At 30.9% G+C, this 27,863-nt stretch overlaps 5 protein-coding genes across 5 annotated transcripts; all 5 read right to left on the bottom strand.

Annotated features, from left to right (window-relative positions):
- Positions 1 to 2,350: 2,350 nt before the first annotated feature.
- LOC132277880 (probable LRR receptor-like serine/threonine-protein kinase At3g47570) lies at positions 2,351 to 4,429 on the bottom strand. Its single transcript, XM_059779722.1, has 4 exons — positions 4,036 to 4,429; positions 3,285 to 3,637; positions 2,595 to 3,179; positions 2,351 to 2,407 (listed from the first exon to the last, which is right to left on the bottom strand). Exons 1-4 carry the CDS (start codon positions 4,427 to 4,429, stop codon positions 2,351 to 2,353), a joined length of 1,389 nt encoding a protein of 462 aa, XP_059635705.1.
- Positions 4,430 to 4,521: 92 nt separating this feature from the next.
- On the bottom strand, positions 4,522 to 8,016 carry LOC132277879 (receptor kinase-like protein Xa21). The gene is made up of 4 exons (XM_059779721.1): positions 7,601 to 8,016; positions 6,610 to 6,722; positions 5,321 to 5,683; positions 4,522 to 4,580 (listed from the first exon to the last, which is right to left on the bottom strand). The coding sequence occupies exons 1-4, from the start codon at positions 8,014 to 8,016 to the stop codon at positions 4,522 to 4,524; spliced, it is 951 nt and encodes a 316-aa protein (XP_059635704.1).
- A 631-nt stretch (positions 8,017 to 8,647) lies between these two features.
- Positions 8,648 to 9,655, bottom strand: LOC132277877 (receptor kinase-like protein Xa21). Its single transcript, XM_059779720.1, has 3 exons — positions 9,593 to 9,655; positions 9,179 to 9,494; positions 8,648 to 9,009 (listed from the first exon to the last, which is right to left on the bottom strand). The coding sequence occupies exons 1-3, from the start codon at positions 9,653 to 9,655 to the stop codon at positions 8,648 to 8,650; spliced, it is 741 nt and encodes a 246-aa protein (XP_059635703.1).
- Positions 9,656 to 9,745: 90 nt separating this feature from the next.
- On the bottom strand, positions 9,746 to 10,888 carry LOC132277876 (LRR receptor-like serine/threonine-protein kinase EFR). The gene has a single exon (XM_059779719.1). The coding sequence runs from the start codon at positions 10,886 to 10,888 to the stop codon at positions 9,746 to 9,748; it is 1,143 nt and encodes a 380-aa protein (XP_059635702.1).
- A 1,911-nt stretch (positions 10,889 to 12,799) lies between these two features.
- On the bottom strand, positions 12,800 to 23,456 carry LOC132277875 (LRR receptor-like serine/threonine-protein kinase EFR). Its single transcript, XM_059779718.1, has 6 exons — positions 23,220 to 23,456; positions 22,351 to 22,555; positions 21,931 to 22,232; positions 15,221 to 15,965; positions 14,774 to 15,137; positions 12,800 to 13,578 (listed from the first exon to the last, which is right to left on the bottom strand). Exons 1-5 carry the CDS (start codon positions 23,454 to 23,456, stop codon positions 14,857 to 14,859), a joined length of 1,770 nt encoding a protein of 589 aa, XP_059635701.1. The 3' UTR covers positions 12,800 to 13,578; positions 14,774 to 14,856.
- Between the last annotated feature and the right edge of the window lie 4,407 nt (positions 23,457 to 27,863).

Here is a 27,863-nt window from a genome sequence, read left to right as displayed (position 1 = left end):
CCAGGAAAAACTCCATCTCGGATTGCTTAGTTGAATTAATCTAGTTAAACCCTCTGCACACAAGAGAAAGAGATAAGGTGAAAGTGGATTGCCTTGCCGAAGTCCTTTAGAGGGCACAAAAAAGATTCCCTGCACAACCATTCACCAAAACATAATGGGATACAGTACCAACAGTAGCCATAACGACCCGAATACATCTATCATCAAATCCCAGGATGTGCAAAACCTTCTGGACATAACCCCATGCCACCCTATCATATGCCTTTGCCATGTAAAGCTCAACTGCCATAAACTTATTTTTCCTCCCCCTTCTAGTTTTAAAAATGCACCACATCACGTGCAATAAGTTTATTATCAGTGATCAACCTATCTGGAACTAAAGCACTCTGCTCCTCACTAATGAAGAGTCTAACAACTACATTGCACAATGAAATGGAGTTCTACAGTTTCTTGAAGAGAGCTCGAAATTAAAATCTAGTTTGGCATCAGTTGCAGAGATAAAGAAACCAATCTCAATCTCAATTTGGGGATCATTAGTTTTTCAAGCCAAGCCTAACAACCAACTAGCCAAATCATTATAATATGAATATAATGATGTGTATAATGACAAAAATGCCCTTATAAAGGCTGTAGGCCAATTAAGTGTGTTGTCACAAAATTCTTTAACTTATAAGGGCTGCAATGACTTCCTTGAAACTCCAGTGAGTAATGAGCTTATATCAGTTTGCATTTAGCCTATGCCAATAAACCATGATCAAATTGCATTTAGCCATTTAAACATGCATTTTGTCATTAAAAGAGCAAACCTCAAGAGAGGCATTTTAGGGACCAACAGAGTAGAACGATCACCCTAGATTCCCATAACCATCACACTTAAGGTTTGTTGGAAAATTCCTGTAAAAGATGTTCTTTACTTAATTGAAGCACTCATAGATATAAGATTTGGAGTCTTATTTAGAAACTTGAGAACTTTGCTTAGGGAAAAGAAATAAATAAAAACATATAAACTTTGACTAATTAAACTATGAACAAAGGTTCATTACAATAATTTGGACCAAAATATGACCCATAAATCCTACTGCAGCCCAAAAACGAAAAATCTGAAAAATTATTAAACTAGAACATAAAAAGAAAACATATATAAATTAAACTAGCAACAAACTGAGATAGTATATATATAAGACTTGACTTGTATTCAAAGTTTCAGATTTGCTCATAATTGTTGCACCAAAAACCTACAATGTTTCAGATTTGTTTCAGTATGTTTTAGATTTGTTCATAATCATGAGATAAAGAGCCTACATATTATGATATTGTATTGTTCATGAATATAAAGAGATTATGATATTGTCTGTTCTCATACATCCTTGTAAAAATTTATTAGCATTCTGAATTTGAGACTTGTGTGATGCAGCTACTTTCTTGGATTTTGTACCGTGGATTTTGCAGCTACTTCCTTGGATTTTGTATAGTGAGGTGGTTTTTTGACAAGTGCAGACTGAAACTCAAGTGCTAGAAGATTTATCAATTTTTCAACAGAAGTGTTGAGAAATTGATGATTTTCTTCATAAATGGATGTACTTCCTATTTTGGAACATTGATAAATGATGAATTGTAAAAATGTTCTAACTCTTTTGATATATTTAATGGGATATGCATGTTTTTTGAATTAAATTATATCTAAAAGTGATGTGAATTATAGTGGATGATTAATTGAAATTAATTAAGGGTGTTCTATATATATATATATATATATATATATATATATATATATATATATATATATATATATATATTTTATTTACGGGAGCTTGAAACCCCGTAAATAAGTGAAAATTCTCCTTAAATAACTTTTCTACAGTAGATGGGAAGTGGCGAGAATGGTTTATATTATATCTTTCAGTACCTCGTGAGATTATTTACGAGTAGTTCCACTTCGCCGTAGAAAAGTTTTCTATTGCAGGAAATGGTGTCTCGTGAGTTTTCTACAGGTAGTTACAATTCGCCGTAGAAAAGTTTTCTACGGCATGCCTCGGCACCGTAGAAAACTTTTCTACGGTAGGAAATGGTGCCTCGTGAGTGTTCTACGGGTAGTTACAATTCGCCGTAGAAAAGTTTTCTACGGCATGCCTCGGCACTTCGTAGGTTAATTATTAATGTATAAATAAATTTAATATATATAAACAAAATTATTTCTACGGCGAATCTATTATTTTTCCACGAGATAAATTTTTTGTCGTAAAAAAAATTGAGTATTTACGGAACCCTCATACACAAGGGCCTAAAATGCACTGTGAATAGGTTTCCACGGCGTTTTTGGCTCCTAGTAGAAGCCCTCATACATGAGGGCCTATACCCTAACTATAGGCATCGCATCTTGTTGATACTCTTCCTTTAATTCTGTATTCTACGCACCACATCAACATTAATTAGAAAATCAACAATGAAACTAGATTGACTTTACCTTATTGGAAAAAAATTGGAAAAAAATAAAAATAAATAAATAATAGATTCTAAACAAGAAAAAGGACAATGCAAGTTCATAAAATAAATAGGAAAAGCTGAAAAAATGAATTAAAGATGGAACATAGAACATCACTTGGTGCCAGATACCCGATGGTTGCCAAAGTCATGGTTTGAACCATAAGATCCCCGTCACTTAAGAGTTTGGCAATCCCAAAATCAGCAACATATGCAGTCATGTCTTCATCAAGAAGGACATTACTTGGTTTTAAATCACAGTGAATAATAGGTGTTGTATGACCATGATGTAAATGTTTCAATGCTGATGCAACATCTATCATTATGTTTAACCGTTGTACTATGTCCAAATAATAGTTGTGAGAATGCAACCAGTTCTCGAGGCTCCCATTAGGCATGTACTCTAGTACCAATGCTTTGAAATCCATGTTGCAGCAACTGCTAATGATTTTAACTAGATTGCGATGCTGAATGTCGCGCAACACTTCGCACTCGACATCAAAACTCTTGAAAGCTCCTTCTAACTGCAAATTGAAAACCTTTACTACAATATTCATCCCATCAGAAAGCATTCCTTTATATACTGAACCATAACTTCCCTTGGCAACTAGGTTGGTTTCACTTAATGCTTCTGTTGCTCGTAAAAGTTCTTGATACAAAAACTTTCTCCATGCCAGAGGTGACAAATCTGCTTTGGTCTACAATTTAATCTTTTGTTTTCGATATCCTATCAACAAAACTATGAGGACCATAACAAGAATTGATAATGCAACAGAGGGTAAAATATATTTCAGCAGGGATACAATTTTTGGTGTCAATCGCCCATTTTTGTTGGTTTTGCACGAGGAAACTTGCAGTCGGGGTTCACCACAAAGTGCATCATTATGCATAAACGACCAAGCTGTAAAGTTTGCGAAATGTCCTCCACTAGGAATTTCTCCTTGCAGTCTATTGAAAGACACATTCAAATATTGGAGATACCTGAGTTCTTCTAAGGACTCGGGAATTTTTCCAGACAAATTGTTACGGGATAGATCTAATAATTCCAAGCTTGTGAGGTTGCCCAATGATTGAAGAATGGGTCCTTGCATTTCATTGTCAAACAATGAAAGAGAAACTAATGACTGAGCTCCTTCGATGGTGCTTGGGACGATACCTTGACAAGTCAATTAGTGTTATGACCTTCAAGTTTCCGATATATAAAGGTAGGTCACTAGTTAGAAAGTTTTGAGGATAGGTTAAGACCCAATAGGTCTTCAAGGCTCCACAAGTTTGACGGTACCATGGAAGTCAATCTGTTGGAATCAAGGTAAAGGCATCTTAAAGATTTAAGGTCACCCAAGCATGTTGGAATCTGTCCATCTAGCTTTTTATCACTTACAGAAAAATCTCCCAATTTTCCTAACCGACAGAGTTCATTTGGGATATGTCCATCCAATCTATTATTTTGAAGATGCAAACGTACGAGATCTTATAATCTATCTATTGTTTTTGGAATAGGTCCACTCAATTGGTTCCTTCCTAAGCGCAAGATTACCAAGTTCCTCAAATTGCCTATTCCACTAGGAATTTTGCCCTTAATTTTGCATCCAAATGCGTCAAACACTTGTAGTTTAGTAGACAAATTCCCAAATGAAGAAATTGGAAGAATGCTGTTGAGTGGATTTAATGATATGCGCAATACCTCCAATTGTCTGCAATTTGTTAAAGAAGAGAAAATTCTCAACTCTGGAGTAGAAGATTCCCTGGTCAAACTATTTGTATGAAGGAAGAGCTTCCGCAAGGGTCTTAAACTACCAAGCGTATTGGGTATAGATCGAGTGAAAGAGTTCATGCTCATGTTAATGATAGTTAGCTTAGAAGCATTAGAGATAGAGCTCGGGATTGTTCCACTGAGTTTATTCTTGATTAGATAAAGCTCTTCAAGATTCGGAAGCCAATACCCCATGTCAGAAGGAAGATTTCCAGTAAAATGATTAGATCCTAGGTTAAGTATTTTCATTGTTGACACATTGAACATGTTGAATGGAATGGTTCCAATTAAGCTATTTCCAAAGACATCTCAAGACTAAGGTTACCAATCTCATCTGGTAAAGTACCTGCCATTCATAACATAACACCCTGGCATTATTCATCAAGCTTTATGAGTTTTACAAATTATTCATTAAGCTATAAGAGTTGAAAAGGTATTCATTTATGAGTTATCCACAATTCCCACACATGGTGTGACTATTGCTGTGTAGAAAAATTATCCTTGATTGAATTGGTTATTTGGACCTAAGAGATTGTAATATAGAGTATGACAAAACAAGAAAAAGTTATATGATGTTCATTTTTAGTTAATATAAATAATTAGTAATAGTATAAATTTAGGTAGAATTTAATACAAGAGATCAATTGAATATGATTGAATTGGGAAGGAGTACAAACCACAAATATTGGAAAAAATCAAATTTGTATAACTACTTTTATATATTTTTTGAAAACATTTTATTATACTTGTATCAACCTATTCTCAAATATGATGTTTACGAGTCGGTATATTTGAATTCCTAAGTTAATTTATTTTTCTTACATTATTTTTATTGCTTTGTGTGTTGGTTTAGTTTAAATCCAGTAAAATTAAAATAATCTAATTACAAATCAATCAAAAGAGAAAGCTAAACCTATTCACCTCCTCTAGTTTTCTCATCTAGGATCAAACTTTTCACACCACTTTTGCAAAGCACGCAACTCACAGTTTTGATACTTACAAGTCAATATGGAACACATTTTATATATAACAAGAAAATATATATCAAAACTAGCTTCTAAGTTAGATGGGAACTTAAAATTATACCTTCCAAGTTGTTTTCATCAAGATATAATTCATTGAGGATAGTCAAGTTGCCAATTTCTCTAGGTTTACAGCCATTAAAGCTATTGATTGACAATGATAAACTTTGGAGCTCCCTGCTTTTGTATAAATTAGATGGAATTTGCATGTTAAGTTGATTCCGAGAAAGATAAAGTCCACCAAGTTTAGGGAGATGGTTGCACATATGTACAGGAAAACTTCCAGACAGGCTATTGTTTGAGAAATTAATTATTTTCAGAGAAGAAATATTGAAGATTGAAGATGGGATGAACCCTGTTAGAGAGCTATCGATTAAGTTCATTACTTCCAAACTTTGAAGATTACCTATCTCTGATGGAATAACACCTGCGAAGTTGTCAGAAGCAACACATATATAAATTTTTCCTTGTTATACAAGTATGCTTGTAACGAATATATAATTATGTAATAACAATAATTAGTCACGCAAGTGCTAAGAAGCATAAACACTTCACCTAGGGGTGTTATAGCGGTATAAGACACACACACAGAGCTAAAAGTTTGTTGAAATTTGAATATTTTTGAGGTTGGATACAGCTGGGACACAACATGGACAAGGCAATGACATGTTTTGTACACTTTCAAAACACGGTGGGATGATTTTGTAATTATTTTTTGTAAAAGATGAAAATAAGTGCAACTTAAAATATATTATGGGTTAGTTACAAAATAATATAAAATTCACTAAAATAACAAGGACCTAGCTCTAAGCTCCAAATTTATGATGATTTCATTAATGATTATGTGGATAAAATGAGTAAAAACAATTTTTATTTTTATTTTTATTATTATATTCAATAATATATATATATATATTTCTTTTGACGTATCAATGCCTTATCTATGGCTTACTTTTTAAAGATTTGTCATATAGCCATGTTCGTACTGTATTGTACCCGTGTCCATGTCCGTATCCGTGTTTCCAAGAGTACCGGGCGGGTTATGATGATCATATGAATACCTTGTTTTGATGCTCAGGTATATTTAGAACATCCGACATTGACATATATAAGTAAATAATAAAACAACATCCTCATATATGTGCTCATTGAAAATAAAAATGAAAATAAAAGACTTATAAGACATATTTAGCTAGTGTTATGAATGATATGGTTGAACAATTAGCTAGTATGGAAGAATAGCTCCAACACAAGTTTATCAATTTTCACTTCTGCTTAAGGAATTTCTTCTCCACAAAAAGGTATATATTGAAACTACTAACTCGTGAGTTAGATGTGAACTTAAAAGCATACCTTTCAAGTTGTTTCTACCAAGATATAACTCCTTGAGCATATGTAGGCTGCCAATTTCTCTAGGTATGCCGCCATTAAAGCCATTCAATGACAATGATAAAATTTGGAGCTCCCTGCATTTGCATAAATTGGATGGACTTTACACATTAAGCTGATTCGAAGAAAGACGAAGTCCTCCAAGTTTAGGAAGGTGGCTGCACATGTCTATAGGTTAACTTCCAGACAGGCTATTGTCTGTTAAATCAATTATTCTCAAAGAAGAAATGTTGAAGATTGAAGATGGTATGGACCCTGTTAGAGAGTTATTGATTAAACTCAGTACTTCCAGACGTTGAAGATTACCTATTTTTTTTAGGGAAATACACCTGCAAATTCGTCAAAAGCAACACATATATAATTTTCTCTCTTATTATATCAGTACATGCTTGTAATGAATATATAATTACATGATATGATGTATGAGTTGGATGTGAGGTTAAAATCATACCTTTCAAGTTGTTTATACCAAGATATAACCCCTTGAGCATAGTCAAGTTGCCAATTTCTCTTGGTATGCTGCCACTGAAGTTGTTGAATGATAATTATAGATATTGGAGCTCCGTGCATTTATATAAATTGGAGGGAATCTGGCCATGAAGTTTATTCAGAGAAAGATAAAGTCCTTCAAGTTTAGGAAGATGGCTGCATATATCTATTGGCAAACTTCTAGAGATGTTATTGTTTGTGAAATCAATCGACCTCAAAAAAGAAACGTTGAAGATTGAAGATGGGATGGACCCTGTGAGCTTGTTAAAACTCTTAAGTGCAGCATTTCTAGTTTAGAGAGATGACCAATCTCTTTTGGAATGTTTCCATGCAAAGAATTGTTTCTTATATCCAATAATTATAGCTTGGAGATGTTACCTAGTGATTTTGGGATAGTACCTGTGAAACTTTTTTTATTCAGATGCAACTGATGTAGTTCTGGTAAGATCCCAAACCATGATGGCACCTCTCCACTGAAGTAGTTGTATTGCACACGGATTTCCTTTGATGCAAACGAGCCAACTCTTGAGGTACATAGCCATAGAAATTGTTGTGACTGATGTCGAGTGACACGAGGAATGCGAGATTTCCAAGATGTGGAGCGATGGTGCCTTGGAGACCCATACGAGAGAGATTCAAGGCTGTGACTCTGTGGTGCCTAAGACCACATGAGACACCAACCCAATTGCAAACTAAGCTAGTGGTGGACCAATTACTAGCCAATACATCTTCAGGGTTGCGAGTGATAGGGTCTCTGACTGCAAGAAGAGCAAATTGATCAGTGGTCAAGTTTGTGATGGAGGTAGACAAGCAAACGATGAAAAAACTTACTAGCAATGAGATGGAAAAAAGGAAGCAACTGGTGTTGTCCATGGCATTCATATGTGTAAATTACTATTAACGGACTTGTATAAAGATGGATTAGTTTAGCGGGACTTATATAAGATAGGGAAATCAAGCATTGTATGGAATCATGAAACAACGTTCGAAACTTGACTAATCATTGCTTTCGAAGACTTGAATGGCATGCATTTCACGAGTACGTACTCGGTTACACACTCACTTTCTTGTACACGGTGTTTCTCCTAAACAAAGAGATTAATTTTCATACTACTTTTTTGCACCACCGATATTATTTGCGATATATAATATAAATCTAAACTTTTCATATTCGAAAGGAAGAAATATTAATAATTTCTAGTTCTGCTTTATGCTAGTAAAAATTTCCCATTTAGTGAAAAAAACAATACAAGTTTCCCGGGACACAAATCAAGAATTTTCATTGGTTAAACAAATTTTTTTTTTTTTTTGATATATAATAATAATAATAATAATATGCTTTTGCATGGCTATGTGAAAGAGGTTATAGTTGCCACTGAAGAGTCAAGTCAAAAAGAAGAGACTACTATCTTCCTTGTAATTACTTTCAGCAACTTTTTATGTGTCTCCACTTGTCGAAGAATATAGTACATACCTTCAGCAACAATGTGATTGATTATGTGTGGTTAGGGTTTTAGATCAACCCAGCATTCGCTGGACAGTTGGACTTCGACTTGCGAATCAATTTCACCAAGACTTCTTCCATGTTGATCCTTTTCTCAAGTGAATCATTTGAACATTCCATGGCCAAACCCCAGATTGATGATACACATTGCTCCTTCACAGAGAAATCTTCTTCTTCTCTTCCCATCAAATTACAATCCACAACTCCAATGATTGAGCCATCCATTAATCCTTCATTCACCCAACGCTTCAAGCTCATCTCCCCAGCAAACATTTCTTCCGTCGGCTTCTTCCTTGTGAATGTTTCCAGCAACATAACATCATAACTGTAGATGTCACCTCTTGTAGATACTATTCGTCCCGTTCCATATTCTATGCATGACATTAACATTAATTACAAAATCAAAACTGGAACCGAACTTTTAGCATGGAATGGAAAATTTAATGTCTTAAAAATAATAATAATAATAATAATAATAATAATAATAAAATAGGAATACTTCAGCATGAACTAAATTAAATAACAAAAATGGAACATCACCTGGTGCCATATATCCAATTGTTGCCAAGGTCATGGTTTGTACTATAAGATCCCCTTCACTTAAGAGTTTTGCAATTCTAAAATCAGCAATATGTGCAACCATGTCTTCATCGAGGAGGACATTGCTGGGCTTCAAATCGCAGTGAACAATGGGTGTTGTATGACCATGATGTAGATATTTTAAGGCTGATGCAACATCTATCATGATATTTAATCGTTGGAGGATATCCAAGCAACAGTTGTGCGAATACAACCACTTCTCGAGGCTCCCATTAGGCATGTACTCTAGTATCAAGGCTTTGAAATAGTGCAACTGCTGATAATTTTAATTAGATTTCGATGATGAATGTTGCGCATTAGTTCACACTCGACCTCAAAACTCTTGAAAGCTCTTTCTAGTTGCAAGTTGAAAACCTTTATCGCAATACTCATCCCATCCAAGAGCACTCCTTTATATACTGAACCATAACTCCCCATGCCGATTAGGTTTGTATCACTAAATGCTTTTGTTGCTTGTAGAAGTTCCTCATACGAAACCCTCCTCCATGCCAGAGAAGGCAAATCTGCTTAGGTCTTTAATTTGATCTTCTGGTTTCGGCATCCCATCAACAAAAATACAAGGGCCACAACAAGAATTGCTAATGCAACAGGGGGTAAAACATATTTCAAAACAGCAAATTGCGGATTCTTGTTGGTTTCGCACGGGGGAACTTGCAATCGTGGTACACCACACAGTGCATCATTATGCCAAAATGACTTGGCTGTAAAGTTGGCAAAATGTCCTCCCGTAGGAATTTCTCCTTTTAGTCTATTGAAATACACATTGAAATATTGGAGATACCTGAGTGCCTCCAAAGATTTGGGAATAACTCCAGAAAAGTTGTTACTAGATAGATCTAACAACTCCAAGCTTATCAAGTTGCCAAGCGATTGAGGAATAGGTCCTTGCATTTTATTGTGGGCCAAGGAGAGAGAAACTAATGACTGAGCTCCTCCGATGGTGTTCGGGATTGTGCCTGATAAGTGATTCCTTGACAAGTCTATAGATCCTATAACTTCCAAATTTCCAATTTCTAATGGTAGATGACCTCTTAGAAAGTTTGAGGATAAGTTAACACCCAATAGATCTTCAAGGCTCCACAAGTTTGACGGTATTATGGAAGACAATTTGTTGGAGTCAAGATCAAGCCATCTTAGAGACTTAAGCTCACCCAAGCACGTAGGGATCTGTCCATATAGCTTATTATCACTTAAGTACAAGCTCCCCAATCTCCTTAACCGACAAAAATCATCCGGAATGTATCCATGCAATCTATTATTTTGAAGAAATAAAACTTCGAGATTTTGTAATGCCCCTATTGTTTTTGGGATAGGTCCAGTCAGTTGGTTGCTTCCTAAGTCTATGATATACAAGTTGCTAAAATTCCCGATTCTAGTTGGGATGTTGCCCTTGAGTTGGCATCCAGATGCATGAAAGGTTTGAAGAGAGGAAGACAAATTTCCCAATGAATTTGGAAGTATGCCATTTAGGGGATTTAATGATATGCTCAATATCTTCAATTGTCTGCAATTTGTTAAAGAAGAGAAAAGTCTCAACTCCGGGGTAGAGGATTCTCCGGTCACACTATTTGATTCAAGGATGAGAAACTTCAAGAATCTTAAACTACCAAGTGTATTGGGTATACATCCAGTGAATGAATTTATAGACATGTCAATGAGGACCAGCCTAGAAGCATCCGAGATAGAGCTTGGGATTTTTCCACCGAGTTTATTGGTATTCAGAGGTATTCAAGATTAGAAAGCCCAACCCCTATGTCCAAAGGAAGATGGCCTGAGAAGTAATTGCCTGCCAGGTTAAGGGCTTTCATTGTCGACACATTAAATATTTTGAACGGAATGGTGCCTGTCAAAGTGTTCCAATTGACAGTAAGAACCTCGAGATTAAGGTTACCAATCTCATCTGGTAAAGAACCTGCCATTCACAACATGAACACACCAGCATTATTCTTGAAGCTTTTTAAGAGTCTTACAAATTACCATGACTTTGTAATTAAGTTGAGAAGGATTGCATTCATGAATTATCCACACAGTGATTGGTTTATTGGACCTAAGAGTTTGTGATATACAGAATGGAGGAAGCAAGAAAAACTTAATTTGCACTCCTCTTTTTACTACTGCACTCTCACGTACCATTCCTACCTTTTATAATATAGGAAGCAAGAAAAAAGTTTATATTGTAAAAAAAATGATAAGAATGTCCTTAAAATTATTAATGCATATCTCTTATTTTATAATACCATTCCTACCTTTTATAAAATAAACTTTTTTTTTTTTTTTTACTTCCTTTACTCCTGGTACTTTTTTTTCTGTCAAAAGGAGCGAATTATTCAATAGAAAAATAGGTTAACTTTCTAATGTAATTGTTTGAAAAATAGGAAATTTTTTTTGCTTATAAGAGCGAAAGTAGTTTGTTTAAGATAATTTTAGATTGCAAACTAATGCCAAAATATTTATTAAAATTAGACTTTAATCATAAAAAAAAAAAAAAAAAAAAAAAAAAAAAAAAATTAAACTGCTAGACAATTGTGTGTGCATTGCATTAGCCAACAATTTTTAGTGAATCTAAGTGTCATCTGTCATAGTTATATCATGAAATATTTTCATATAACTAAGCAAACTTTCAAAAATAATTTAAAAAATAATAGATTCATAATCAACAACAAAGTGCCTGTCAAAATGCCAAGCCTATATCCAATTGAGTAGTTGCATTATAGATTATCATATATGCATGCATGCCAGCCTTGATGTATAAATTAAATTTCAAAGTATGATTGAGTTTTAAAGCCAAACATAAATCTTGAAGGTAAATATATATTTTTTAATGTGGTTCCAGAGAGGAAAATTTACCCATGTCATTTTCAGCATTTCTACCAAATTCTTTGCTTCACGGCGAATGGTTCCTTGTTTTGTTTTTAAGTTTCCTCATCTATTCTTTTATTTCTTTTTCTTGTTTAAGTTGGACTGCATTACCTGCTGTGAGATTTATATGTACCACTTGCAAGTGCACGAATCTTTGTAGATAGTGTTTACTTGTAAGGGTGTCGTACCCAAGGGACTTGTGTAAAATAAGTTTATCAACAGATTTCTTAAATTCCAAAATTAACTTGAAAGTAGGATAATCGAATTGTGATGATTAATTCTAAATTAACTAAATAGAAAAATAAAATAAACTAAAGACCGATGATCAAATATGATGTAGAAAATAGAGAGACAGAACTAGGAGTATGATTTCACCACTAACGTCGCACCACCAGTTAATTGTATCAATTTATTGGAGATATTTCATATAACATGCGCGGGGAATTAATCATGGCTACAAGCACATATTAATTCAGCTAGAAAATAATATAATTTAAAACTAAGCATGGACTATCTTCGATTGGCATAAACCATCTACCTATCTACTTTACTTTAGGGTGTAGCATGGTCTATTTTTTCTAGGCATAATCTATCAAATCTCTAATATTATATTCAGATAAGAACCATTGTGTAATCATCTCATTCACAACTACAAGAAGCGAATGAGTTGTGTTCAATCACAAGATTAAAATATCTAAGACAAGATAGAAAAATATTTGTAATTGAATTAAAACTCTAAAACTGATTCTTATTGAAAATTCAATAAAAAAAACCCTATAGATTACACAATCATGCATGATAAAAATTATTCTCTAATAATTAAATACAATCAAACCAGGTTGCTAAGCTAGGGCTACATCACAACCCTAGCAAAGCGTTTAGCGAAGCATGATTGGGGTGGAATTCTTCATGGTTGAGGAAGACATCTTCATCGCCATGGATCGATCTCTTCTTTCTTCTGACTACTCCTTTCTGATCTAAGCCTCAAGCTCCTCTGTATGATCCCTCAATGTTGCAGAGGACTCCCTTTAAATAATAAGAGATCAGCCCTAAAGCTCCCATTTTCATATAGGAGACATACATAGAAATTCTGTCGAATAAGGACTCCCAAAATTCGTGCAGACTTTTAGGCCAATTTTGACAAGGTAAACAACTGTTTTAAGGAAAGCTCGTGAAACACAAAATTGCAGCTCTTCGAATTTCCTATCAATCCAAGCAAGAATTTAGCCATTTTGACACTCGAGGAGAGAGATACAGCCAGATTACCAAAACGGGTTCAAGCTACCAACTTTGGCGAAAGTTTCCTTTTTGGAGAAGGATTTTTCCTTTTGTTCTTCTTTCCATTCTCATCAACTTGTAGCTTCTTTTGGACTATTTTCTAAGTATAATTAGATTTGGATCTTCAACATTGCTCGTTCCCACGAAAAGTCATCTTGTAAAGTTCAGAATTACTAGTATTGACTGATTTTACAATTAAAGTCCTGAAATAAATAAAAACAATAAAACAATGTAAAATCACAAATAAACTATTATTAAGAAAATAAAACATACGAATAGAGAGGCTAAAATGTATAACATTCAGCGCCTAACATTACCTTTCAGATTCAAGTATTCAACACACTCGCACACAAAAAAAAAAAAAAGCCTGAGAAATGTAGACTGCGCCAATAAAAAAAGTAGAGTAACATACTAACATCCCAAGTTCCCAACCCCATGGTCAACATACTCACACAAAATATATATATATATATTAAAACAAAATTCTTAAGCTTTAAACTTTTAGATTGACAGATTCCAAAAAAGGGAAAAAAAAAAAAAAAAAAAAAAAATGGGAACCGAGTGTAAAGAAAAATTTCGAAGTCCAAAACTTCAAAGTTCAAACAATCAAACATAGTTAAGTACCACACCTTGTTTAGACTTCAAAAAAGCTGTAAGGAGGATGCATGGAGCTATCCAAGGCTTTCGCGATGTCCAGTGGTCAAAGAATTGAAACTTTGGACCCAAAGTGTGTGTTGGGCACTCTTTATTTTGTAGCCCACCCTCAAAAGAAGGAACCAACCCCCAAAAAAATGCCCAAACAATCCAATTCAGTAGAATCGGTGGAATCACATAGAAAATTCTATGTGATTCTATTACCGAATCCATCAATTTCACTCACGATTCTATCAACTGAATGATTTTGGTGCGATTTGGATTGATTTTGGGGGGCTCGAGTTGTAGAATCGTGCAATTCTACGACTCAAAATCTCGATTTTGACAACCATTCTTTTTTAATTAAAAGAAAAAAGAAGTAGCTAAACTCAAATGACGACCAACCCACTATACAAGCATATACAAGCACAGTTTTAATTTAAATCTATTCTCTCCATGGTTGAAATGGAATGAAATTTGTCATGCCACTTTTGATCTTTAAATGGAATAAAACAATTGAAGGTTGCATATTTAAAGATGTTCTGACATAGATTTTGTGACATATAATATTGTAATATATTTATTTATCTAAAATACAAAAATCAAGTAAAGATGAATAATGTTTCTTTAATGTACTGACTAAATTTGATGACATGTATGAAATTACAAGCTTCTCTAACGTAAGGAGCACTCTTAAATTTGGAACTTCATACAGATTCATTATGCACAAGGAAAACATTTACTAAAGTGAAATAAAGAAGGTACCTGTCAAGTAGTTGTTGTCAAGAAACAGGACTTTGATTGAAGTAAGGTTCCCAATTTTCTTGGATATGCTACCGGTGAATTTGTTACCCATGAGTGATAACCCTTGAAGCCCTTTGCATTTCCATAAGCCAGATGGAATTTGACCTATGAGTTGATTTGAAGTAAGATCTAGCACTCTTAAGAAAGGGAACGTGGTAATGAATGGTCACTGGGAGGCTTCCAGATAGTGTATTGTTATTGAAGAATATAAATTGCAATGATGAAATGTTGAGGATAGAAGATGGGATGGTTCCTATTAGAGAGCTACTCCTCATGTCGATTAGTTCCAAATGTTGAAGATTAGCTATCTCCGATGGAATTACACATGCAAAGTTGTCAAAAGCAACACATGATATTCTCCCTTGTTAAGCTTATAATGAATAGTTAGATGTGAAATTAAAATCATACCCTCCAAGTTGTTTCTACCAAGATATAACTCCTTGAGCATGGTTAGGTTGCCAATTTCTTTAGGTATCCTGCCATTGAAGTCATTGAACGACAATGATAAAACTTGGAGCTCCCGGCATTTGTATAAATTGGATGGAATTTGCCCGCTAAGCTGATTCCAAGAAATAGAAAATTCTCCAAGCTTAGGAAGATTGTTGCACATATCTACTGATAAACTTCCTGATAGACTATTGCCTGCCAAACTAATCAATCTCAAAGAAGAAATGTTGAAGATGGTAGATGGTATGGCACCTGTGAGCTTGTTAAATTTCAAGCGTAATACTTTCAGTTTAGAAAGATTACCAATCTCTTCCGGAATATTTCCATGTAAAGAATTGTTTGAAATATCCAATATCTGTAGCTTCGAAATGTTGCATAGTGATTTTGGGACAGTACCTGTGAAACTATTGTTATACAGTATCAACTTGTGGAGTTTTTGTAAAATCCCAAACCATGATGGTATCCCTCCACTGAAATTGTTGAACCCCAAATTGATTTCTTTTAATCGACACAAATGAGCCAACTCTTCGGGTATATACTCGTTGAGATTGTTGTAACTGATATCAAGTGATGCGAGGAATGAGAGATTTCCAAGATGTGGAGCGATGGTGCCTCGGAGACCCACACGAGAGAGATTCAAGGTTGTGACTCTCTGGTCAAGATCACAGGAGACACCAATCCAATTGCAAACTGAGGTAGTGGTAGACTAATTATTAGCTAATACATCTTCAGGTTCATAAGTGATATGGGATCTGAAGGCAAGAAGAGCATATTGATCGGTAGTCGAGTTTGGAAAAATGGACGTAGCCAAGCAAACCATAGAACAACAAGAGTGTATCAACAATGCGATAGAAAAGAAGAAGCTAGTCCTCTCCATGAGTTTGAGTTTCATGGGAAAGAGTTATGGACGACATAGCAAACACGTAAGGCTTAGCAAGATGTTATATAAGTCGGTGAAATCATGGTCATAATCTGGTGATTATGAGGATGCATAGTTGATAATCTATGCTCATTGATCACAACCACCCATTTTGTTATCCAATCAAGATTACTACAACAACAAATATTGGAATTATAATTGTCAAGACTTGGCACAAGTCTAGCCACTCAGATAGCCCATCCAGTGTGACCACAGAATACAAATTAATGTGTGGAGGTCCATTGAATTTATTACTAATTTAATTGCCACCGCCAATATACAATAGTACTATTACATTATTTGAAATTTGGGTCCACTAATTTATTACTAATTTAATTGCCAACGCCAAATAGTACTATTACATTATTTGAAATTTGGGTCCACTAACTTTATTACTAATTTAATTGCTAAGACCTCGCAAGTCCAACAATCCGGTCACCTAGTGTGAACGAGATTTTATGGAAATATAATATAATTAATATATACTAGTAATATATATATACATAGGAAAAGGCACGTGGGATGCACGTGTTGAATGTTTTGTAAATAATGTGATAGAATTTTATAGAAAATAAAACAGGCAATTTGTGATAGATTTTATAAAAATTATTTTATTTTCTTAAAATATATTCTTGTTTAATTATATTTTCTTTTATTAAAAAAACTCATAATAAATAAATAAATAGGTAATATGTGTTAAAATTTTATAGAAACTCTTTTAAAAACTCTTTATATATCAATTAATAAATATTTTTTTATATTAATAATTCTTGTCGAATTAGATTTCAATAAATAAATAAATAGGTAATTTGTGTTAAAGTTTTATAGAAACTCTTTTAAAACATCTTTTTATATCAATTAATAAATAATTTTTTATATTAACAATATTTGTCTAATTAGATTTCCTTTTATTAAAAAACTCAAAATAAATAGATAATTTGTATTAGAGTTTTTATAGAAAATCTTAAAATATATCTTTGTCTAATGTATTATAATTTTATTGAAAATAAAATAGGTAATTTGTGGTAGAGTTTTTCTAGTCTAATTAGATTTTCTTTTATTAAAAAACTTATAATAATAAATAAATAGGTAATTTGTGTTAGAGTTTAATATAAACTCTTTTAAAAACTCTTTTTATATCAATTAATAAATATTTTTAAATTTTAATAATTCTTGTCAAATTAGATTAGCTTTTATTAAAAAAAAAAAAAAAAAAACTCATAATAAAAGGTAGTTTGTGATAGAGTTTTAGAAAAATTATTTTATTTTTTATATCAATTAAAAATATTTTTTATATTAATAATTATTTTCTAATTAGAATTTCTTTTATTAAAAATTTATAATAAATAAATAAATAGGTAATTTGTGTTAGAGTGTAATATAAACTCTTTTAAAAATTCTTTTTATATCAATTAATAAATATTTTTATTTTAATAATTCTTATCTAATTAGATTTACTTTTGTTAAAAAAATTTAAAATAAATAGATAAATTGATAATTTGTGTTAGAGTTTTTTATAGAAACTCTTTTGAACCACTTTTTATATCAATTAATAAATAATTTTTTATATTAGATACTTGTCTAATTAAATTTCCTTTTATTAAAAAAAAAACTCACAATAAATAGATAAATAGGTAATTTATGTTAGAGTTTTATAGAAACTCTTTATTATGTAGATTTTAGTGTTTATTTTTTTTATATATATAAATAAATAAATACTGAAACTCTTTACATATCTAATAAGAGTATAGATAAAAAATTCTTTTTAATAAATACTGAAACTCTTTAGCAGAGCTTCTCTATTTTACTCCGTAATTCTAAATTTCTAGAATTCTCAATTTCGATATCCTTTCCTCCTTTCTTCATGCCTCTATTTATAGACTTCTTGGATTAATAGGATTATGACATGTGTCCTTTTCTGATAATGACATAATCATAATTGGGCGGGGTAGGTTATATTGTGATAATTATCCATCAAAAATAGCTATTCTTTTTATATTGAACTAAAATTAAAGCTTTATATAGAATGCGACTGATATTATTAGGTAATTTTGTACTTAATAAATATTTTTTATTTTAATAATTCTTCTATAATTAGATTTACTTTTATTAAAAAAATTCATAATAAATAGACAAATAGGTAATTTGTGTTAGAGTTTTATAGAAACTCTTTAAATACATCTTTGTCTAGTGTGATAGAGTTTTATTGAAAATAAAATAGGTAATTTGTGATAGAGTTTTATAGAAATTATTTTATTTTCTTTAAATATATCATTGTCTAATTAGATTTAATTTCTTTAAATATATCATTGTCTAATTAGATTTAATTTTATTAAGAAACTCATGATAAAAGCTAATTTGTGGTAGAGTTTTAAAAAAATTATTTTGTTTTATATATCAATTAATAAATATTTTTTTATATTAATAATTATTGTCTAATTAGATTTTCTTTTATTAAAAAAATTCATAATAATAAATAGATAAATAAGTTAATTTAAATTTTATTATTTAGATTTTAGTTTTTTTAATATTTTTTTTATATAAATAAATAAATACTTAAATACTGAAACTCTTTGCACATCTAATAATAGTACAGATAAAAACTCTTTTTATATCAATTAATAAATATTTTTTATATAAATAAATAAATACCAAAATATTGAAATTCTTTGGCAGAGTTTCTATATTTTACTCTAGAATTCTGGATTTCTAGAATTTTTAATTTCTGTACCACTTCCTCCTTCCTCTATGCCTCTCTTTATAGGCTTTTTGGATTAGTAAGATGATGACATGGGTTCTTTTCTGATAATTACATAATCATAACTGGCCGACCGGTTATATTGTGATAATTATCCATAAAAAATAACCATTCTTTTTATATTAAACTAAAAATAAGAGTTTTATATAATAAATAGATAAATAAGTAATTTGTGTTAGAGTTTTAAAGAAATTCTTTTAATAAATATTTTTAATTAATAAATAATTTTTTATATTAATAAATAATTTGTACTTAAATACTGAAACTCTTTGCACATCTAATAATAGTATAGATAAAAACTCTTTTTATATCAATTAATAAATATTTTTTTATATAAATAAATAATTACTGAAATACTTAAACTTTTTGGCAGAGTTTTTGTATTTTACTCTGTAATTCTAGATTTTTAGAATTCTCAATTTCGGTACCCATTCCTTTTTCTCCATGCTTTTATTTATAGGCTTCTTGGATTAATAGGATGATGACATGTGTCCTTTTTCTGATAATTACATAATCATAACTGGGCCGGGCCGGTTATATTGTGATAATTATTTATAAAAAATAACTATTCTTTTTATATTGAACTAAAAATTAGAGTTTTATATAGAATATGATTGATTTTATTAGATAATTTTTAGAGTTTTATAGAAACTATTTTTACAAAAACTATTTTTATATCAATTAATAAATATTAATAGATAAATAGGTAATTTGTGTTAGAGTTTTATAGAAACTCTTTAAATATATCTTTGTTTAGTTTGATACAGTTTTATTGAAAATAAAATAGGTAATTTGTAATAGAGTTTTATAGAAATTATTTTATTTTCTTTAAATCTATCCTTGTCTAATTTGATTTAATTTTACTAAGAAACTCATAATAATAGCTAATTTATGGTAGAGTTTTAGAAAAATTATTTTGTTTTATATATCAATTAATAAATATTTTTATATTAATAATTATTGTCTAATTAGATTTTTTTAATTAAAAAATTCATAATAATAAATAGATAAATAGGTTAATTTAAATTTTATTATGTTGATTTTAGTGTTTTAAATATTTTTTTATATAAATAAATAAATAATTAAATACTCAAACTCTTTGCACATCTAATAATAGTATAGATAAAAACTCTTTTTATATCCATTAATAAATATTTTTTTATATAAATAAATTTCCAAGATATCATTTTTAGTGTGGCTTACAGCAATAAACTCACGACTCATTTACATCATGGATTTTATTAAATTAAAAATATAAAAATTGACAAATAATGTAATATATGGACCATTTGGTCAAGCACAATTGATTATAGATTAAATTTTAATTTTATTAGCTAATTTTGAGTTTTATAGAATTTATATCGTGGGATATAATAATTAATGAAAGCTCTTTATTGTGAATTAAACTCTTTTTATATTTTGTTAATTTGAATTAGTTTGAATTTTATTAGGTAATTTTGAGTTTTATAGAATTTATATCAATTAATAAATAAATACTGAAACTCTTTGCATAAAGGCCGAGAAAGTACTTATAACCTCATATTACCACAAATTAAACAAGATTTTCAAACTAGCTTTTGCAAACCTAAAAGTACCGTAGTTCGGCAGCCGATAAACTTGAGAAGAAGAATAAAGAAAAATAATAATTATGTTTTGATATTTTTCTCAAGTGATAACTTGAAAAAGCACATATTGATGGAATTTGCACTTATACTCGATGAGAGTGGACCATCATAGGTGGGTCCTACATAATGGTTCAATTTCTACCCTTTATAAAGTATGAGATCCTCTTCAACACCACGTAGGATCCTTGGTAATAACTTATTAACTTGCATGCATATCTTTTATTTATGTGTAAATTTTAAAGCTCATACCGGGTTAGATCGATCTTTGACTCTTTCCTTATTTTATTTATTTATTTATTATTATTAGTACTTTTATTTTACTAGTGCACCTATATATCCTTATTTAATTTATTTATTAATATTATTAGTACTTTTATTTTACTAGTGCGCACCTACATATCCTTCATTGCATTTGTATGCACATTGTTTCATATGATCTCATTAGGTGTCACTTCTAAATTATTATTTTTTTAAACATTTTTATTTCAGTTACAAGAATGCATTATTGTTTTTAATGATAATTCTGATTCTTTTTTGTATAAAAGTTTTCTGTCACACTAATGTATATGAAATTTTCATTTGTTGGATAACTTCGAAAAGATGTTGCATAACTAAAAATGTAACTTAAAATATGAAAGTTATTGCATAGAGTCTTGCAAAGTCATATTGTTGAAAGTTAAAAGTGCAATTACTACTTTTAATTTTTTTAAGTTATTTTCTTGGATAGCTTTATCTATACATAACTTTAAAAAATTCATTATTTATGCTGGAGATAAAGAAGTAAAAGGTCTAATTTTTTTTTTTTTTTTTAATTTTTATTTTGAATACATTAATCAATTAAAACATTCGGTCAAGAAATTCTCTACAACTCCATTGACTTTAAAATTATTTTCCTTAATCAGGCATCAGCTTCTATGTCGACCCAAATCTATCCCATATCATTTAAAAAAAATTTATTTATGAGGTATTGACGAATGTTAAAAATAAAATCTGTAAATTTTTAGAAATCTTGGGATAACAATGCAACAACAGACATTGATTTTTATTTTTCAAAGGTAAGCAATTTCATTGAAAAGACTAAAAGCCAGGAAATACACAGAGAGGGGCCTTTCACTTTTTTCCCCACAAGTAACCCAACAGTCCAATAAAAAGAAGTATAGAAATTTCTGTCACTTCCTAAAAAATAATTCCAAACTAATGTTCAGAATTTTTGGATGGATGTTCACTGTATAAAAAATGGAGGGAAAGAAAATGCAACAAGTACAAAATACTACAGTATTAAACTTGATACCTGTTAATTCATAGCTTTTTTCTTGCCAACCATTCCAATATTTTCTGAAAAGGAGATTTTAATTTTCTCAAGCCTAACCAAGACCTCTTTCATGTCGATCCTTTCCGCGGGTTTATCACTTGAACAATCCAGGGCCAAACCCAAGATATATGATACACATTCCTCCTTAACAGAGGAATTTTCATCCTCTGTTCCTATCAGATTGCTGTCCACAACTTCAATTATTGAACCATCTAATGCTTCTTTCACCCAATGCTTCAAGCTCATCTCTCCGGCAAACATTTCATTTGTCAGCCTCTTCCTTGTGAATGTTTCCATCAACAAGACACCATAACTATAGACATCGTATCTTGTTGAAACTCTTCCTTCCATTCCGTACTCTATGCACCAAATCAACAATGAAAAGAAATTCTAACAAGGAAAAGGACAATACAAGTGCAAAAGGTAAATATGAAAGCTTGAAACTCAATTGATATAATGAGCATAGAACATCATCACCTGGTGCCATATACCCAATTGTTGCCAAGGTCGTGGTTTGTGCCATAAGATCCCCTTCACCAAAGAGTTTGGCAATGCCAAAATCAGCAACATGTGCAATCATATCTTCGTCTAGTAGGACATTCTTAGGCATCAAATCACAGTGAACACATGACCATGATGGAGATTTTCCAAGGCTGATGTGACATCTATCATTATGTTTAACCTTTGTAGAATGTCCAAACAATAGTTGTGCGAATACAACCATTTCTCAAGGCTCTCATTAGGCACGGACTCTAGTACCAAGGCTCTGAAATCCATGTTATTAGTGCATCAGATTTTGATGGCGAGTATTGCATATCACTTCACATTCAACATCAAAACTCTTGATTGCTCTTTCTAATTGCAAATTGAAAACCTTTACGGCAATAATCATCCCATCTGAAAGCGTTCCTTTACATACTGAACCAAAACTTCCAACGCCAAGAAGGTTGGCTTCGCTGAATGCATTTGTTGCTTGTAAAAGCTCTTGGTATGAAATTCTTCTCCATGTCAGAGGTGACAAATCTTCATTTGTCAGAGGCAACGAATCTGCATTTGTCAGAGGTAAAGAATCTATATTTGTTGATAATTTGACCATTTGTTTTCGACATTGTATCAACACAAATATGACAGCCACCACAAGAGTTATCGATGCAATAGGAGGTAAAATATATTTCAACAACGGTATAATTTTTGACCTCGATCTTTCGTTCTTCTTTGTTTTACAAAGTGGGAATTGCAGTTGGGCTAGGCCACAAAGTGCATTAATTATGTATAAATGATTGAGCAGTAAAATTCACAAAATGTCCTCCAGTAGGAATTTCTCCTTGGATTCTATAGAAAGAGACATTCAAATATTGAAGATACCTGAGAGTCTCTAAGGACTTGGGAATCTCTCCAGAGAAATTGTTGTTGGATAGATCTAAGAATTCCAAGCTTATCAAGTTGCCTAGTGATTGTGGAATATGTCCTTGCAGTTCATTATGCGCCAAGGAGAGATTAACTAATGATTGAGTGCTTCCAATGGTGCTGGGGATATCACTTGATAACTGGTTCCACGACAAGTCTAGTTGTGTTATGACCATCAAATTCCCGATATCTAATGGTAGATTACCACTAAGAGAGCTTGTGGACAAATTCAAACCCAATAGATCCTTAAGGCTCCACAAGTTTGGAGGTATCAAGGAAGTCAAGTAGTAATAATTTAATATATATATATATATATACACACACACACACACACACACACTTCAATTTAATTCAACCAAATATTTATTGTCTCAACCAATCTAAGAAAATCCACACAAGCCTTTCATTACATAATTGGTAATATATTTCAACAATTATATAGAAATAATTATTAGATGAATATCCTAAGTCACACAGAGCGGGAGCGAGTGCAGGAGCGGGAGTGGGAGCGAGAGCGCGAAAGCGTCAAAGTTTAAAATTTTTTAGAGCGGGAGCATCTTGAGAGCGTTGTTATATTTTGTTTAAATAAAATTATATTACATATATATTTTTATTTATTTAAATCCATATGCAAATATTTTCATGATTATTTATTCCATTAACGATATATGTAATAAATAAGCTAACTTTTTTCACTAAAAGATGTGTAATTTATTTGTAATATTCTCTAATTGAAAAGTTTTTTAGTAGGATATTTTCAAACATGTATAATTAATATATATATATATATATATATATATATATATATGTGGTAGTATAGCAACGCCATATACTAAGGGCACACTGAAATTTAAGTAATAAATGCATATATGGTAATATAGGTGTTCCATATCACTGGGACTCTAACAAATTTAGTTATATAAAGTAAATTCGTATGGAAATCGCGAATTAGGAAAACAAATTCGCGAATTACAAAAATTGAATTCGCGAATTTTGAGTGAATTCGCTCCCAAATCGCAAATTTGCGTATGGAGCTTGAGAGCGAGGCCTCTTTGAATGAATTGTGTGACTAAGTGAATATCAACCTGAATATCATCAATTTTTATGATATTGGCAGTAAAGTTACTCAAATTAAGAAGAATTGTAGTGGCATTCATGAAGGATTACGTGAAAGGTGAGAGTTCTACCCTTAAAGCCATTGTCGATGATCCTACTATTGCTACCATAAAGCTTGGTCCAGTTATCTTCATTGAGATTGAACTCATGTCATAAGCATCAATTTGATACTGAAAATTGTCTAATTTTCAAATTCTGAATAAATAAAATGTAGTGTTGTATAATGTAATCAGTGTTATCTTGTTTATCAATGATGTTGGGATTTGAATTATATATGTAATAATTATGTTGAAAAATGCTTAAGTTTTTATTCATGAGAACACCGTTGATGTGGACGAATAATAAATGAATACCTCATTTTTTAATTACCAAATCTTCTCTAAATTAGTAATAAAAAAAGACTTATTCATTTGTTATTGGTTCAAGTGAGGACGATGTACTGTGTAAGATTATTTATTTAATTGTGGCCCACATGATTTGGATATGTGACATATTATTTGGTGATTAAATAAAATAGATATCAGATTAATATTATATTATTTGGTCAACTTATAAATTACCTTTTTGGTAATTACTTATTGGAGAAGTGTTTTTCTTTCTTATTCCTTACTTTGATGGGAAGTGAAATTAGGTTACTAAAAGGAAAATTGGTCCACTCTCTGATTTTATAAAAGTGCATATACTCCATCAATTATGTACAATTAATGATACAACATGTAAAAGTTTTATGTGTGCAAAAGGCCAAGAGAGATAAACCAGTTTCCACCTTTGCCTGTTGATTAGAGTTGCAGATTAGTTTGTGGTTAAAGCATCTAGACATTGGATTTAATCTCAACAAGGTTTGATATCATGAATCGAGGTATTTATATTTAACCATTTATTTATGCCTTATAGATACGTGAAAATCATGAAGTTCTTAGATATGGGATTCATGTAAATTTGTGATTAATGGTTTCACAAATTATTAAAGTTTACATGTGGTATCAGAGCTTATAGTTTAGGAACTCGTTATTTTCCTTTAAAATTGCATAAATATAAAGTAATGATAGTAATATTATATAAATATATAATTTATTTCCTTCTGGAATCATTGTATATATAGACGCAATATGTGTATGGATAAACATATTATACAATAATGATAGTAAACTGCCATGGACCTATTTTCTAATCATTGGCTGTGGGAAAATCTTTCCATACAAATAAATAATGTTTTACAACTTTCAATTGCTTATGGAAAAGCAATGCAATGGAGATGCTGCTAATTGAGACAACATATATCCACTAGATTTTTTATTTTCGTGCATGATCTCTATATAGAATTGAAAGGTGGATTTTTGTTACTGGTCAGTTCTCGTACTGAGGATCGGAAAGTGCTGTTACGAAACTCAATGTATATATAATAAATTATTAAATAAATAAAGAATGTGTATTTATTTATTTTAATGAAAATTTAATTTTTTAGAATAATGTGTGAGTCTAAAAATTTAATTTAATGTTATTGAACATGCAAATAATTATTGTTTTGTACTCATACATACATACATGATGCTGAACCAATTTTAGATTGATTCAATTATGATCTTTAAGTCCAAAAATAAAAAGTAATAATAATATGTTTTATTATGTATATATAAAGTAAAAATAATATTTTTATTAAATTTTTGGACTATTAAGTTTCTGGGATCGAATCTATATATCTAAACTTTGATCGATTAGCATGAGTATGTGTGTATAATATTAAATGGGTAACTTAATGATTAATATGTCACTAGATAATTTAATATTCATATTATGTGAGGGTTATTAACTACCAAAGTGGCCTAACCATGATGATTGATGAATATTAATTATAATAGTAAACATAATTAATGATGAATTAATCACTGTCTAATTTAATATTCATATTATGTGAAGATTGGTAACTACCAAAGTGGCCCAATCATAATGATTGATAAATATTAAATTTTGTAATAGACATAATTAATCATAAATTAATTACTAACTAATTTAATATTCATATTATGTAAAAGTAGATAGTTACCAAAGTGGCCTAACCATAATGGTTAATGAATATTAATTTTAGTAGTAAACATAATTGCAATATTTCATGAATTATGATGCTAATTATTTTTTGTGATATTCATGAATATTGAGTTTATTTAATTATGAGAAATAATTCTTCAAAGGAAATTGATTTTCAAGTGATTAAATAAAAATGAAGGGATTGCATGTATTTTTTAATTAGGTAGATATAGGATATCCAAAGGTAACTTATCTGTTTAATTAAATAATACATCACGAATGAAGGTATACATATAAACAGAAATAAGCATCATTATTAGTATTTTATAGTTGCCACCCAAAGGGGTATTATAGTTATACATTGTATTTATATTTTTAAGTTATATAAACGTGTTATTAACTCAAAGCATTATTGTTGTGAGCATTTTATCTTATTATATTTGTTTTATTATATTTCTTAATGCGCATGCTATATCTATTCTGATTCTCAATAGAACTAACTTTTCATAATGGAATGAGTAAGTTGAGTTCAAAATTTAGATGTGTTAAATCTTGATTTAGCATTTTAAATTGAGAAACCTACTGTTATTACTGATAAAAACAGCGAGGGAGAAAAGATTCTTCATAAAGTTTGGGAGAGATCGAACAGATTAAGCATTATAGTTATGTGAATAATTGTTTTCCATAGTGATAGTGCTAATAAATATTTTGACTAGAAGAATGTTTTCGTATTGTAGATAAATATCTAAAACGAAAATTATTAATTTATATCACTACTATGCAATTTTGTTGGTACTCTTACCATGTGTGGGTATGTTTTTTTTTTTAGATGACTAATGTTGCTGCAAAATTGAGAACCTTATGGATGATTGTGAATGCGAATTTTCTTATTCAATTTATTTTCAATTTCTTGTCTATTCAGTATGGGTCAATTAGAGAATTAACATTATTAAGACAAGTGGAAAGTGATTTAATTGACCATTATGTTAATCTAGGAGAAGACAAGACTTAAGTAGCAAGGTAATCATTATGTTTATCTCTGACTTAAGAAGTTATAAATAAATTTTGGGAATAAGCCTGAAAAAGGCATTAAGTGAGCAACACCCAAAATTAAAAGATTTAGGTTAATCTACTAAAAGAAAGGAATGTAATAATGAAAAAATGTCATTAATGTATTGAACATTTTTAGAAAGATTACATGAAATATAAAGAATGATTCGAAAAAGAATGGTAAGCTTTTGATTTTTGTATATTTCGAATTACTTATTAAAATTCTTTCTAATACTTGATAGGTTGACTTGAGCACTAATGTTTATGTTTCTAATAGATGTAAGAATTTCTTATGACCTAAACCACAAATTCAAATAAGAATTTCTTATTTGTGATAATTGGGTAAAAGTTTTGTTGAAACCATTGTGACATTATGTTTAATGTTAGACAAT

The sequence above is a fragment of the Cornus florida genome, unplaced genomic scaffold, assembly GCF_030987335.1.
Source record: "Cornus florida cultivar Cherokee Brave unplaced genomic scaffold, ASM3098733v1 CherokeeBrave_3.0.0_Hap2_Chr10, whole genome shotgun sequence".
Lineage (NCBI taxonomy): Eukaryota > Viridiplantae > Streptophyta > Magnoliopsida > Cornales > Cornaceae > Cornus > Cornus florida.
This window is presented reverse-complemented; position numbering and strand designations above follow the sequence as displayed.